Source organism: Antechinus flavipes, chromosome 4 (assembly GCF_016432865.1).
Source record: "Antechinus flavipes isolate AdamAnt ecotype Samford, QLD, Australia chromosome 4, AdamAnt_v2, whole genome shotgun sequence".
Lineage (NCBI taxonomy): Eukaryota > Metazoa > Chordata > Mammalia > Dasyuromorphia > Dasyuridae > Antechinus > Antechinus flavipes.
Genome location: NC_067401.1, coordinates 67,089,258 through 67,106,647, shown reverse-complemented (window position 1 = coordinate 67,106,647; position 17,390 = coordinate 67,089,258). Strand labels below are relative to the sequence as shown.

General features: G+C 32.2%; 1 protein-coding gene across 1 annotated transcript in view; it reads left to right on the top strand.

Annotated features, from left to right (window-relative positions):
• Nucleotides 1-17,390, top strand: part of PLPPR4 (phospholipid phosphatase related 4) — a 61,173-nt gene that overhangs the window by 17,065 nt on the left and 26,718 nt on the right. The window contains exon 2 of the mRNA XM_051993274.1: nt 14,996-15,181. Within this exon, the coding sequence (XP_051849234.1) occupies nt 14,996-15,181 (186 nt within the window). The remainder of the gene's footprint in view (nt 1-14,995; nt 15,182-17,390) is intronic.

The following is a 17,390-nucleotide window of genomic DNA, read 5'->3' as shown; positions in this document are numbered from 1 at the left end:
TTCTAAATACTTGATAACAAGCTGTGCTATTATTTGATCATAATATCTGAAGTAATGATTAACAGTTATGAGATTAATGTTATTATAAGCCAGGCAGCTAGGTGATATGGTGAATAGATCACCCAGTCTGAATTTAGGAAGATCTAAGTTGAAATCTGGCCTCAGACACTTACTAGTTGTGTGATCCTGAGCAAGTGACTTTATTCCTATTTACCTTAGCTCTATATCTGTAAAATGGTGACATAGAGAACAAAATGCCAAATCACTCCAGTATCTTTACTAAGAAAAACTTCATGGACGAAACAATAGGGTCACATAAAGCCAGAACAACAACAGGGATTCTTAACTCTTTGACTGTCATATATATCCCCTTTGGAAGTCTGGCAAAACCAAAAAACCCTTCTCAGAAGGTTTTTAAATGCATAAAAATGTAGAATTATAAAAGAAATCAATTATATTGAGATATGGTTATCAATTTTTTTTAGAAAATGAATTATTATACTTTTATAAAATTCAACTTTAGACAAGTGACCAAAGACAAATTTGAAGATCTCTAGACCTCCATTAACTCATTTATAAAACATTAATATCAATGCCCGGATTACCTATTTCACATATCTCTTGTAAAAATCCAAATGAGATAGTGAATAGAAAGGGTTTTTTTTTTTTGCAAATATAGTATAAAATATAATGCAAAAGCAACATCAGTTATTATTACATGTATAATATGGTCTATTATAATCATATGAACCAACTTACTTTAAATTTTAGATTTCATTATTAGATCAATGTTTGATTTTTTTTTTTTAGTCTTTTTGATGTAGTAAATGTAGTTCGTTTTCCTGGCATAAAGAGATAAGAGCACAGATTTTTCTTCCCCCATTAGACCTAACATACATATTATGCCTACTAGCTATTACCTATTAATTACCAATGCTATTTTTAGGACCAATTAGAGTCTTTTGTGTTCCCTGATGTTAACAAGAATCATGAGAATGCTAGGAACCCAAATTAGGAAGCATCTTGCTTGTGGTAGAAATATATAATGAAGCTTGCACAGTGGAGTTTTATTTTTAATAGTTTACTGTGAATAATGTTAATTACAGAAATACATGATAAACATCATTTCTGCCAAAGCTTAGTACAATAATACACACACACACACACACACACACACACTGACTTGAAGCTTCCTGTATCTTGAAAGTTAATTATTTAGTCAGGATAGAAGTGAATTGAAAATAAACACCAGCAAACACAAAATCAGAATAACTTCCTTCTTTAGAAAAGAAGCTCAGCATGGTGAAGGGAATAGCACTACCTACCTTTTTCATACATCTAGGCACCAAGGTGGTAGAGTGGACAAGAAAATTTGGAAGTGGAAAAACTTCAGTTTAAATACTGCTTCAGATGCTGATTAGCTTTGTGACCCCTGGGCTATCATCAGTCATCTTCACTTTTTTCTTTGTCATTGGATTCCAATACCTCTGGAAGAGCGAGTGAGACTAATGACTTTGCATAGAAGTGCCTCATTTAGCCCCAATCCACAGGCAAATCAAAACATCCCCCTCTTAATGTCATTAGTCCCCATCAAAAATGAAGGATGAACAACAATTGTGTGAATCTAGCTGGGTCACTTAATTTCTCTCACCCTTACTTTCTTCATCTGTAAAATGAAGATAATAAAATAACTGTTTAAAGTTGTATTTAAATTTAATTAAACTATCTAAAGATGAATTATAATTTGTAATATATATATATACATATATATACATATGTATATATATATATATTATATATATATATATATATATATATATATATATATATATAACATCTTCCTTGTCCCCTTCATGTGGTGAAATCCTTTTTTAAAATCCCAATTAAATGTCATATGACATGACTTCTTTCCTGATAAGTAGTGATTACTTTCAGGAGCTGATGTTACACTGTATTTTAGACATCTATAATGTGATTTATCATGTAATTCAGTGCACTTATTCTTCATTATTTATTCAGTTTGTGTTTAATCTTGATATTAAAATCTAAGTTCCATGTTATATTGAAATTTAGCTATTTCCCTGGCCTGGCAGAGGGCTCTGTAAACAATGGAAAAGTAATGAATTCTTCTTGAATTTGAGTTTGAGTGGTAAATGATGAGTCAGCAACTTCTTCTCCTTATATCTTTTATATATTTATTTATTTACATCTTACATCTTCTTCTTACATCTTTTATATATTTATTTACATTTCACCTCCCCATTAGAATGTAAGTTCCCTGGGGACAAAGATAGTTTTTCCCTTTGTCAGTATTTCTAGAATTTAGCACAGAGCCTTAAACAGATTAGATTAAGTAAATATAATCCAATATTGTATTAGATGTGTTAGTTTTAGCAATAAGAAGAAAAATAAATGGAAAGAATTAGAGTAGACAATGATGAAACAAAGTTATCACTTTATAGATGATATAATGGTATCCTTATAGAATTCTAGACAATGAACAAAAAAACTACTAGAAACAATTAACAACTTTAGCAAAGTTGCAGGATATAAAATAAACCCACATAAGTCATCTGCATTTCTATATGTTGCCAACAAAGTCCAGCAGTAAAGATAGAAAGAGAAATTCTATTTAAAATAACTTTAGATAATATAAAATATGTGGGATTCTACCCAAGAATACAAACCCAATAACTATATGAACACAATTACAAAATGTTTTTCATACAAATAAAATTAGACGTAAACTACTAGAACACTATCAAGTGCTCATAGGTAGGCTGAGCTAATATAACAAAAATGACAATTCTATTTAAATTAGCATACTTATTCAGTGCCATACCAATCAAACTGCCAAGAAATTATTTTATAGAGTTAAAAATAATAACAAAATTGATTTGGAAGAAAAAAAAGTCAAGAATTTCAAGGCAATTAATGAAAAATGCAAAAAAGGTGGTCTAGCTACCAGACCTAAAACTATATTGTAAAGCAGCAATCAAAACCATATGGTACTGGCTAAGAAATAAAGTAATGGATTGATGGAATAGGTTAAGTTTACAAGACTTAATAGCCAATGACTATAGTAATCTAATATTTGATAAATCCAAAGACTCCAGTTTGGGGGATAAGAACTCACTATTTGACAAAAATTGCTGGGAAAATTATAAAATAGTATAGCAGAAATGAGTTATTGATCAACACCTAACATCATATACCAAGATAAACTTGAAATGGGTTCATGATTTAGACACAAATGGTGATACTATAAGCAAATTAGGAGAACAAGGAATAACCTATCTCTCGGATCTTTGGAGAAGGAAGGAATTTATGGCCTAAAAAAAAACTAGAGAACATTATAAAATGCAAAACGAGTAATTTTGATTATATTAAATTTAAAAGATTTTGCACAAACAAAACCAATGCAGACAAGATTAGAAGAGAAGCAGAAAGCTGGTAAAAAGTTTTTACATCTAAGGTTTCTGATAAAGACCTCATTTGTAAAATACATAGAGAACTGACTCAAATTTATAAGAATACAAGCCATTCTCCAATTGATAAATAGTCAAAAGACAGAAACAGACAATTTTCAGATGAAGAAATTAAAGCCATTTTTAGTCATATGAAAAAAAATGCTCTATATCACTAATGATTAGAGAAATGAAAATTAAGACAACTCTGAGGTACCATTACACACCTCTAAGATTGGCTAAGATGATAGCAAATAATAATGTAGAGATGTGGAAAATGATGAATGAAATGTGGGAAAACTGGTGCTAATACACTGTTGGTAGAGTAAAATAATCCAACCCTTCTGGAGTAATTTGAAACTATGCTCAAAGAACTACAAACTCTGCATACCCTTTGATCCAACAATGTCTCTCCTGGGTCTGTATCCAAAAGAGATCATGTGAAAATGTTTGTAGCAGTTTCTTTTTGTAGTGACAAGGAACTAGAAACTGAGCAACTTGAAGAATGGCTAAATAAGTTATGGTATATAAATATTATGGCATATTATTGTTCTGTAAGAAACAGTCAGGAGGATGATTTTACAGAGGCCTGGAGAGATTTAGGTGAACTGATGCTAAATAAAGTGAGCAGAACCAGGAGAACATTGTACATAGTTAAGAGCAAGATTATAGCAATGATTAACTCTGATAGTCATGGCTCTCTTCAACAGCAAGGTGATTCAGGATAGTTCCATGCTCCTATGATGGAGAAAGTCATCTGGATTCAGAGAGAAGATTAAGGACTGAATGTAGAACACAACATACTATTTTCACTCATTTTGTTGTTATTGTTGTCTGCTAGCTTTTTTTCCTCACTTTTTTCCCTTTTTGAAATGATTTTTCTTGTGCAATATGATAAATGTGGAAATATATTTAGAAAAATTGCACAAGTTTAACCTATATTGGATTACTTGCTATTTAGGGGAAGAGAGGAAAAGGAAGAAGGAGAAAGCAAAATTTGGAACTCAAGGTTTTGCAAAGGTGAATGTTGAAAACTATTTTTATACATATTTTTTAAAATAAAAAGCTATTATAAAAACAGACTAAGTAAATATCTGTTGATTGTTGATAGACTATGGGCAGTATAATAGGTACATTGTATCAATGTAAAATTTCTTAGATCGACATGTAAAAAGTTATATTTATTTCTGAGGCCCAGGGATTTGATTTGTTGAACATGAGATTTTTATTTTCCCTACTTACTAGTATTTTATTTTTTCACAATAATATGTAAAGATAATTTTCAACATTCACTTTTACAAAATTCTGAATTCCAAATTTTTCCCATCTCCTCCACCAAGACAGAAAGCAATCTGATATAGGTTATACATGTATAATTATATTAATCATAGATCCACATTTGTCACATTGTGAAAGAAGAATGAGAACAAAAACCAGAAAGTCTGAGAAAGTTAAAAAAAAAAAAGCAAAAATAGTGGGTTTTCACCTGCATTCAGATTCCATCAATTCTTTCTCTGAATGTAGATGGTATTTTCTAGCACAGATCTTGAAATTCCCTTGGATCACTGTGTTGCTGAGAAGCGCTAAGTCTGTTACAGTTGATCATTGCACAATGTTGCTGTTACTACATAGGATTTCTTCCTGTTCTTCTTTATTCAACATCTGTTTGAACATAAGATTTTTAATCCAATATTCTGAGCTTTAAGTCTCTGTTTAGTTGAAGTTTTTTCTGCAACTATAGATGGACAATTCAAACATTTTCATTTTAATGGTATTTTTTATCTCTGATAAGAGAAATTCAATTTTTAAGCAAGTGATCTTGTTCATTACAAATTTTACAAGTGAAGGACATGGGCCTAGATATATTCTGGAAAGAAGTTATTTTTTAAAGTTTATTTCAACAAAATTTTGTAACTGTTGTTCTTATTGAGTCATATCAGTCATGTCTGACACTTTATGACTCCATTTGGGGTTTTCTTGGCAAAGATACTGATTTGCTATTTTTTTCTCCAACTCATTTTACATATGGTTAAACTGAGGCAAACAGAATTAATTGATTCGCCCTAGGTCCCCCAGCTAATAATTCCTGAGGCCAGATTTTAATTCTCAAAGATGAGTCTTCTTGATTTCAGGCACTATCCACTGGCTACCTAACTGCCTTCACAAAAAAATTAGGAAAACTCTTAATAACAATTTACATCAGAGAGGCCACATTAGAATTATTGTCTATAGTGTTACATCTTCCTAGCCTGGGAAAATTAAAGGAACTTCTTCACCTTTCCCTCAATGTTACCTTCTCTGCAGTGACATATGAACTTATACCTTATAACCTTATACCTTATACAAGTGCAATGTGTTTGGAGACAAAAGACACAGGTTCAACACTTAGCCATACAATATCCATATAACCTTGGATGAGTCATTTGATTCTCCAGAATTGTAATTTCTTACCTATAAAATGAAATAATTCAACTAGAAAGCTTTTAAGTTTTCTTCCAACTTCACAGCTATGCTTGGTGCTCAGTTTCTCTTAGGGTGCATTGCCAATGGGGATTAATAGTGGAATGGAAATGGGAAATTGAGATGAGAAGAAAAATTTAACACTCAGAGTGGATCCTCAATAGTTATTTTAGCAGTAATGGCCCTTAATTTATCCCTGCAAAGTTTGTTTTGATATGCCCCACTTGATTCTTTCCATTAGAATTTTATTTTGAAATATTTTGTTAATATTTTGCTTCTGGTGTTTATATTATAGTTTATATTATGGCATTTATTAGTTTATTCCAATCTCCCAGATGAATACTTTGGCAGATTTCACAATTTCCTTCTTCTCTGGTGACTTTGACAGTACCATGCCAATTCCTTTTATACAATCCCTGAGAATATGTGAATGCACATAACCACATGCCATTTTTGCTTGCTTGAAGATCATTCTCTGTCTAACAGGATTATGTCAACACCAAGGTAATTTAATTCTGAAATTTCATTAAAATGTGTCATGCTTCTTCTATAAAGGTAGAGACTTCACAGCAAGCAAAAACAACATTGGGCATTTTTTAACATCATAAGACCTCTATGAATTTTGATTCTCCTACTTCATTTCCATGTGACATTTTTCTGAGTACCTACTGTGTTTAAAACACTGTTAGTGGTGATAAACATTTAGATGAAAAAGCCTTTATCATGAATAAGAGACAAAGAAAAATGGGGAAAAAACAGTTGTGTTATAATGAAACTAAAAATAATTAGTGTTATTGATGAGAGGCAATGTCACACAATTAGAGCGAGATCCAATCTTAGAATCAGAGACTTGGATTGATGAATACCTCTGATACATACTGGCTATGGTGATCCTAGGCAAGTCACATAATTTCTCAGTGCCCTAGGTAACTAGCTATAAATTACCACATGCCAATCTTTATCAGTAGAGAAAATTTCTCATGTAGGAGTTTCCTATGCCAGTGGAATCACAGGTCCAATACTAGTTCCTCTCCTACTGACATTTATATTATTCTTTTAAAGTGGTGGAGTACTTTTCATAGATTATGCCATTTAAGCCTCAGAACAACTCTATGAGATATTTTTTGAATTATTGGCCCATTTTCCAGATGAAGAGTCAAAGCTCAGAGGGGTGACATGATTTTTTCATAGTCACAAGTGGCAGATGCAGAAAGTAAACCCTTTCTTCCAACCACAAATCAAAAAGACTACATAGTATTACATACTACTTACATAAATTAAGAGTTAGAGGCCTTGGGATCAATTCTTACTCTGTAACTTATCATGAGTATGATCTTGAAAAAATTCCAGCATTCTCAGACCTCAATTTGCTCATTTTTGAAAGGAAGAGTTTAGACTGAATGACCTCCAAAATCCTTTCTAAATCACATATTATATAATGCTATGGACATGTTTATACATATCCATATGTCCATTTAGAATGCAAACATACTGATGAAATAACAAAAGATTCTTTGGTGTTGACATTGAGAAAAAGAGCATAGTGTCATATGCAATCCCAAATTCACTGAATTATATAAAAAATCAAATGAGAGAATTTAGATTATTATTATAGAGATCTAAAGTATTATTATAAAATGTAAAGCACCATATAAATGAAAATTATCATTGCCCACTGTACTACCTAGTCATCAGAAAAAGGGGATGTAGTTTATGTGTATTTTGGTAGTGGAAATATGTATGCCCAGAAGCAAAATATTAACAAAATATTTCAAAATAAAATTCTAATGGAAAGAATCAAGTGGGGCATATCAAAACAAACTTTGCAGGGATAAATTAAAGGCCATTACTGGCACAGAATAGGCACTTTATTGTTTACATTTATTGTACTATCTGAGTAAGTCATCAGAGCTTTACAAGCATAGATAGATTAAAAGTACAGACCAAAGTACATTAAATAAAATGAATTACTGAAGGTCAAATTCATCTTGCATTTAAGACTTTTCTTCAATTTTGGTCAGAAAAAATCACACTTTAGCAGATTTACAATTTCACCAGTGTGAGTACTGAAACCACCATAAGTCCTGAAATCCTTGATGCATTTGTTGACAATCTTCCTGATTTTTTGTGGTCAAAAATTATATATTACTCAGTAACTAACATAATAATAAGACTGTACATATAACTAAGCTTGTCTTCAGACATACAACACACACACACACACACACACACACACACATTCTTCCTAAGCTTATTCTTAAATGATTTCTAACTGGTAAAGATCTGCCAGAGCTTTATATTCTGCTGGCCTGGTACAATCTGAGAAACACTGATGTACCACAAAAGGACTATGGAATAGAACTTTTTTTCCATGTTTACACTGTTACATACATATTTATAAATTTTTGTTTCCTTTCCTAATAATTGTATTCTTATTTTCTTAAGTATTGACTTTAGAGCTGTTATTTTGTTATTTTTTTCTTTTTGAAAACTTTCTTTTCTTAAAATCAAAGATATGATATGTCTGTACATATACATACATATTTTGATTACATGTAAAAACACTTTTACATTTTTTAATTTGAATTCAAATTCTCTCCTTTCCTTTCTCCTATACCTCTTCCCTAAGATAGTAAGCAATCTGATATAGCTTATATATAATATATATATGAAATTATGCAAAGCATATTTCCATCTTAGTAATGATGAAAAGAAATTGTAGGCAGCCCCCCTCAAAAAAGAAAAGAAAAATGAAGTTTTTAAACGGTATGCTTTGATCTTCATTCAGACTCCATCAGTTCTTTCTCTCAAAGTGGTTAGCATTTTTCATCATATATGCTTTGGAATTGTCCTAGATCATGTTTTGTTGAGAATAGATTCACATTTGATCATTATACAATAATGCATTACTATATACAATATTCTCCTGGTTCTAATCACTTTATTTTGCATCAGGTATTGTAAATCTTTCCAGTCTTTTCTCTAAAAGCATTTACTCATCATTTCTTATAAACAGTGTCTTTCTAATGATCAAATGTTCAGCTAGTATTTATGTATTACTGAAGGTTTGCAAAATACTATATATATGATACATATGCATATCATATATATAAATATATCTATATATAATCTCTTTTGGTCCTCACAACCCTAGAATTTAAGTGCTATTATCATCCCCCTTTTATATATATAAAAAACTGAGATTGAATGAAGTTGATGCAGGTTCATACAGTAAATGTCTGAGGCAAAATTTGAATTCAGGTCTTCCTGACACCAGGATTAACACTCCATCTATAATGTCAGTTTATTACCTCAATCTCATAATTTTGCTCTCACAATTCACTTCTGTATAATAAATAGAAAATGAAGTTTCTATTGCTTTGACGTATATAGATCATTAATCTGGCTTCGAATTTTTTCTTATTAATAATAGCTTAATAATAGTTTATATATAATGCTTTATAAAAATTCATCATCATGAATGATTCATCACAATTCATCATCATGTCTCTGTGAGACAGATACAAATATTTTTATCCCTATTTTATAGATGAGAAAACTGGAGCTCATAAAATTAAAACCATTTCACAAGATCACAAAGTTGGAACAAAATCAAGGTTGCTCTATATCTGGACAAAAGTCCCTCCTCCAATATAGGTCAACAAATGATTACCTAGCTCTTGCTTGAGTTTCTGGTAAGTGAAACCAAGTCAAGTCAAGTCAATAAGCATTTTTTAAGCACTTACTATGTGCTTAAAGACAGAGAATGCAAAGTGCTGGAAACACAAATAAAGTTGACAAAGCAACTCACACTCTAATAGGGATGGACAACATATACATTATATACGCATATGCACAGTTATATATGTGTGTGTGTGTATACATATATGTGTGCATATAAGCAAATTTAAAGGCAATCTCCAAGGGAAGGCACTGGATTTAAGAGCAATTGGGAAAGATTTCTTAAAGAAAGTGGGACTTTAACTTGATAAACCATGAAGGAAACTTGAAGATTTGACTTGAAGGAAACCATGGAGATAGAAATGAGAGGCACAGAATTCCAAGCATGGTATTGATAGAGCCTTGAAAATGCCCAGAGTTGGGAGATGGATTGTCACGCTTAAGAAATAATAAGGCTACTAATGTCACTGTATTTTAAAGTATATAGAGGGGAGTTAGAACTTTGCTTTTATGTGTCTTGGATTTAGGTTATTTAAATGATGAAATCTGTGACAGAAACTCAAAACATAAGTTAGGATGTTATAAAGGTCCCTAGCACAGGTGGCGCTCACTACAGAAATTGACTTGCTACAAACTCTTGAGTATTTTTTTTTTTGCCTTGTAATCTGGATATAGTAGTAATATAAATTGAGAGGAATACTTAGTCTTATCTCTAAGAAAGATGGTTCACCAACATGGAATGAGAGTAGTTTTGAACATGAGTCCCTTTGTATTTTTAATCAGATGAACTAAAACATTGATTTGTGTAATACATTATTATCCTATGGGAACTGAGTGCGTTATTTATTTATTTTTTTGATGAAGAGAGAGAGAGAGAGAGACTCAAATAAAATTCCTGTTTTCTCTGAGGAAACTAAACCAAACAAATCCAATTCTGATGTACCTGTGGTGCTATGTTATAAGAAAAAAAATAAGATTTATATGAGATGTTCCTAAGATATAGTTCTGGCATGTAAATCTGCTAAGCTGAGTCATGATTTGTATACTTTATTGAAATTAAAATAAAAAGGCAAACAGAAACATTCAGAAGATGTTAAATTATGATTATTTTGATCTCTTAGTTAGCCATATCATCCCATTCTATTCACTGCTCAACAAGCATTTATTTATTATGTGTAGGAACTGATTATCCCAATTAAATGAGGTATATTTTACTAAATAATACAACCCAACTTCATATGTACACTGAAATGTGACTTAAAATAACTTATTATTATCCATATTGATATTGCCTAGGAAATCTAGAATACCTAATAAGGACTGTTACTACATCTTCTTCAATATGGAAATAAGAATAATAATAATAACTGACATTTATATATTGCTTTAATTTTTTAAAGCACTTTGCATATGTTAAACTACTTGAACTTCATAAATCCCTTGTGATATAGTTATTGCAATTATAATTTTCATGATGAGGAAACTGTGGCCAAAAGTGGTTCAATGACTTGCCTGTCATGACAGATAGTGCCAGAGACAAAATTTGAACTCAGTTCTCCCCAATTCCAAGGATACTATCTATAGTATCACTCTTTGGCTCATGGAAAAGAATCAGATATCTGAAAAAGTCCAAATTTTTAAAATTCCAACTTAGTGAATTGTAACAATTTCACTATTTCCTGGAAATACCCCATTCTTATAATTTAAGAGTAGAATAAAAATTCCAGGTTACAACATCTCTGCTCTTTTCTACATAGTTCTAGGGTGTTGAAATGTTTGTTGAATTAATAAGAAGCACAAATAACTTCTTGTAGAATTTTCTAAAATTACTCAGGAAATCAAAATTTTATTTTTCTCTAAGAAATTATATACTGATTCCTGGATCCACCACCCACAATTTCTAAGTACATTCTTATCAAACATTCCCATTTCCACTCACTGCCTCTAATCTCACTAGTATAATAGCATGTGTTCCCAACACATATGCTTTGAATTGTGAAGAATTCAAGGGACTATCTGTGGGCAGTCACCTCAATTCAGAAGATATCTATAACAACTACTGAGTACAAAGAAAAGTGCATAAATTTACTTAGATACAAATGAAGAGTTTGAGAGGAAAAACTATCCACATTTCATGGGAGGTGGGGTATCATCTGGTCTTCAGAGACAAGAAGAGAATAGCTGGAGTCATTTCTTGGATGAATAAAGTGACTTTTCTGTTGAGGTCAGAGATGCATTCAGTCAGGATACTTTAAAAATGGAACCAATGCTTGAACTTAATGATTGAATGACACTATTGCATGGCACCTTGTTGATGCAAAGGCATTATTTGAGAGAACAGAATATGATAGACTCTGGTAGGATACTAACTTAAAGGGAGGTAGGACTGATTATTTGGATGTTTTCATTTGTTTGGTGTCTAAGGTGTTTTGTTAGTTAGAAAATCCTTCAAGGGATGTGGGATAGAAAAGGAATGATGGGTATATTTCTTCCTTTTCCACATTTTTTGTCCTATCTCCTACTTACTGTCTTGTCAGTGAAAGATATGCTTTCCTATTACCTACAAGTTTGGAGATAGTTGAGCCAAAAAAGAAAAACTATGATGAAAATGTGCATCAGAATCAATAACTTCACATATCTAATATAAAAGCTTTAAATGTTACCCTCTTCCCCCTGGAAGCCTGATCAAGTTCCAGGCTCATAGGTGACAGAGGTACATGATTATGACTGTGCCTGCATATAATCATTTAACTTGATATCCAATTTTTATTTGACTCATTCTCATTTCTTTTGGCCTCTGTGTATACAGATTTGTACTTATTTTCATAATTTGAATGATGGTATATTGCCATGCATTTGGTAGTTTGTCAAAGCCTGCTAATTGAACTTAATTATATTTTCAACGTTTGGTGAGCTAGTTCAAATTAGTCTATTTTAAAAAAAAGAATCACTCCCTGAATATTATGGTTCAATCTTTTCATAATTGCTCAGATAAATTCAGTCAGATTTTGTTATGTCCTAAGTCCTTCTTAGTAGAAAATGTTCCTCAGTCATTTTGCAGGACATTTTTACTACAATCTATATTCCCTTTTTTGGAAATTAAGAAAATTATAAATGAAAAGAAAATAGATGGAGAATGAAATAACCTCCCTCTGCTGCCAGATATCTTAAATGAAGAATAATCTTTTTTATGAAAGAAAGGAAATCTTTCAGAATTCAGTGTATAAGAACTTTTCAGGAGAACTATTTTGAAGCATGGTATCTTCCAAAATGTTGTAAAGAGTCAGGAATTTGAATTTCTTCTACTAGGTAGAATTTTCACTTCCAACAGTGAATTGACACAAAAAGAAGCCAAAAATATCCTCTTTGGTTATATAAAAGCTACTGCCCTCCACATATGACAACACCTTAAATCAATCTTTTTTATGTTATATAATTCAGCAATTCCAGGATATGGGAGGAATTGAAATTTGGCATTTACAAGATCCTGCTATTTGAAAATATCTTCTTCCTCTAAGAGCTGTCACCTAACTTACAACCTGAGTTCATCCTCAACTCTTCACACTTTCCAACATTCCACATCTAAGCTGTTGTCTTATTCTTATTAATTCTTTGTATCATCTCCTGTGTATGTCTCTTTTGCTCTTCTGACCCTGCTATTACCCTGATCCAGGCCCTCCTCACCAGATCCCTAGTTTATTACAATAGTCTTTTGGGTATAGTAATATTCTGACCATTCTGTTTCAAGTACTTTCCTAATTCAGTCTATCTTCCATCCAATTATCAAAGTGAACCTCCTAAATCTCAGGCATGATTATGTCAAACACCTCCTCTTCCTCCAAACAAACAGATATGTAAACAGAGTCAATAAATTCAAGAGACATCTCATCATCTTTCTAGATCAAATGTAAAATCTTCTGTCTGGCCTCCAAAATTCTTCATAATATGGCCCCTTTCTATCTTTCCAGTATTCTTACATTTTACTATTCTCCACATCTCATGCAATCTAAGAATACTGACATCCTGCTGTTCTTCACATAATATACTGCATCTCTTGAATGCACATTTATTGACAGATATAGAACAAGACAAGTATTTTCAGACATAAACTATGTGTTGATTTGTTTTTCATGACTATCCTAAATTGTTGCATGAAAATTATTTTTTTTTGGTGGAATAAGAGGATTATCCAGAGTAAGTGGGATACTGATAATGATACCAGAAAGAAAAAAAAAAGTGGTAATAATTTTTAAGGAATAATTTAAATATATATATCTTTTATGTTTTCTTTATTTATTTAGAAATTTGATGTATTTATTTTATATATATTATATAAATACATTATATATTTATTTAAATATAATTTCTATAAATAAAAATAATAAACTAATAAGTTAAGAATTAAATAATAAATGTTTTTAAGAAAAAGAAAACATAAGGAATTTCAAAAGGAAAGTTTCAGGTTAGGGAAATTACAAATCATGTGCTAAATAAATATATGCTTTAAAAAACTGTATAATATAAATCCATTGTTTCATTACAATCTTCTTGTTCTGCTCTTTTTTCATGAAGATGTCCATGTTTATTTGGAGTTCTCAAATTCATAATTATAAAAAAAATTTAACAAAGAAATTTTTTAAATGATTAAGGTAATTGAGAAATAATAATGGCTCATGAGCTAGACATTGAAGATATTAGGGGCAGTTTGTACAGTCACAGAAATTGGATGAACAAGCAAATCCCTCTTTCTCCAACACTATATTACCTATCTAATTGCCTTGCTAGAAGGAAGAAAGGAGGGAAGGAAGGAAGGAAGGAAGGAAGGAAGGAAGGAAGGAAGGAAGGAAGGAAGGAAGGAAGGAAGGAAGGAAGGAAGGAAGGAAGGAAGGAAGGAAGGAAGGAAGGGAAGGAGGGAGAGAGGAAGGAAGGAAGGAAGGGAGGGAAGGAGGGAGAGAGGGAGAGAAGGAGTAAGCATAGGAGGGAGAGAAGAAGGAAGAGAGGGAGAAAAGGAGGTAGGAGTCATTTATTAAGTGCCTACTGTGTGCTAAGTACTTTATAAATATTTTCTCTATATAACAACCCTGTATATTATAATATCCGATTTACAGTTGAGAAAACTGAGAGGCAGAAATTAAGCCCCAGAGCCCTACAGCTACTAAATAGTGGATTTACCTTGAAATCTTCCTGACTTCAAGCTCAGCCCCTTGATTAAATATCCTCACTTATGTATAGAATAAATGTACACAGGTTCTCTCTGTAAAACGATCTGCAGATGAATAAAGAAAGCTCTCTCCATAGGCCTTTTTCCTGCCCACTGACTTTCCATGTTCTCTGAATTAAAGCGAAAATTCACCTGAATGAAGTGAGTTTTTTCCCTGCCTTCACAGCTGCCCATCTTGGCTTCCTCTGTGGTCAGTCTCTACTTCCTGGAGCTCACAGATGTCTTCAAGCCGGTGCACTCGGGATTCAGCTGCTATGACCGGAGTCTCAGCATGCCCTACATCGAGCCCACCCAGGAAGCTATCCCATTCCTCATGTTGCTTAGCTTAGCTTTTGCTGGACCTGCAATTACGGTAAGAAGATGCGATGTTTTCCTTGTCATTTCCACTCCATCTATGCTTGGTTCTTAAAAATGAAACAAAATGAACAGCAGCAGCAACAGCATCCTAATCCTATTTAACTTTTCTAGCACTTTAAATCTTGCAAAGTTCTTTTCATGTTATCTCATTTGATCCTTCTGACATAGATGCTACTGTTATTCTTATTTTAAAGATGAGGAAATGAGGCAAAAAGAAATGATTTGGCAGTTTTTCCTGATTCCAAGTCTAGCCTTCTATCCACTATATCACCTACCTGCCTCTTATTTATGATTATAAGAATTTTTTTAAAGAAGTTGGTTGCCGTAGTGGTTTGAGAACTAACCTCAGAATCAGGAAGTCCAGGATTCAAATCTCCACTTTTGAAATAGTCTGCCCATAAAACTCTGGACAAATCCCTTAAGTAAACTTCTCAATGCCCCTAGCAACTATTTTCTCAGAGGATAAATTGTACATTTACTGATGCATATTGGGGAGCTATCTACAAGAATAAAAACAGTCCTAGATAGAAGCACTTTTTTAAAAATGACTCTCAAGATCACAAATATTGTATTTCTATATACTGCTTTTTAGTGATTCATTTTTTATTCAATAATATTTTACTTTTCCAATTACATGTAATAGTTTTCAATATTCATTTTCAAAAGATTCTGGGTTCTCAATTTTTCCTCCACCGTTTCCTTAGCTTTTCCCTTCCCCAAAAAGCAAGCAACCTGCCTAAATACTGCTTATCATTGCATCAGGCATGGAAAGGTTAAGTAAGTTTTAATGGTGCTACCAAATGCACTTTACTGAAAGGGGACAAATTATAATTTGCTTTCACAAGAACTGTCTAATCATACATTCTAAAAACACTTTAGCAAATTCATTGTTCTCCCTCTTTGAAAAAAGTTGTTGAATTTCATTAGAGAGGGTTGCTTTTAGTTCACAGAATAATTCAGTTTGGAAAATGTTTCCCAGTCTTTCAAAGCCTATTTCATTTTCGTTTAATAATAACACGTCCCATTTTTAGTGTTTTAATATTATCTTTCTTTCCTCATCATGAGTACTGAGGTAGGTACTACCAATGTTATCATCTGCATTTTAAAAATAAGCAAACTGAGTTTCTGGGAAATCAAATGAATTTTCTTGGGTCACATTAAAGTACCTGAGGTTACATCCAAGATCTCCTAGGTCCAAGATTCCACACTAACTCCTCAAGTGCTATATCATTTCTCATAGCATTTGAAGCTTAGAACACTGATTACAAAACTTGGCAGGACTGGGACTTCCTTAAATGTTACCTTGAAAAGACTTCCAATTATATTCTTTCAGGCACAGAATTCCAGGGTTGGAAAAAAGATGACTGAAAACTTGTGAAATATGAATCCCATCAAAAGTATGTATCCAACCAATAATATTCCCAAAGTGTTTTCCATCTAATTTCTACATGAAGAATTCCAGTGAAAGATAACTCAGTGGAGCAATCCATTTTATTTTTAGACAGTTTTAACTTTAGGACAAGGGCAATGAATAGAGTGGCAAGCCTGGAATCAAGAAACTCATCCTCATGAGTTCAAATCTAGCTTCAGACTTGTACTAAATATGTGACCCTGGGCAATAGACTTAACTTTTCAGTGCATCTCAGATCAACAAACACAGGCAGAGCTTATAGTGGCTATTCTTCAATAGCATCTATAAGAATTTGATAAAGATCACCAATTTGTATATACAAAGCACCTAGCAGTAAAGAAATTTGAGTTTCAAGGATAAATAATTTACATTCACATCGCAAAAAGCATTTTCCTTCTTGGCCTCCTTAGTTCTCATTAAAGTCAGTAGATACTGACTCAGTTAATTAAAGTTATATTTAAACCAGGTTTTTAATAAAAATCACTTATGAATTGACTTACTCCCGTTACCATTTTTGAAACAGCTTCCTCCTGGGGAAAAGTTATATTTATTGTCAGCAAGGTATACTCCTAAGAACAAGAAGATAAGTATCATTCATCTAATGAAGGATTTTCTTCTTTGTTGATGAAATAAAAAATTATGAGAAAAATCAATGAATATATATACATATCAACAAAATAATGCCATGGGGTCTCTAAAGAAGATCAATGTGGCCTGGAGCAATCAGGAAAGACCATAAGAAAAGACTTGAACCAGACTTCAAAGAATGAATAGGATTTAGTTGGAAGGGAAA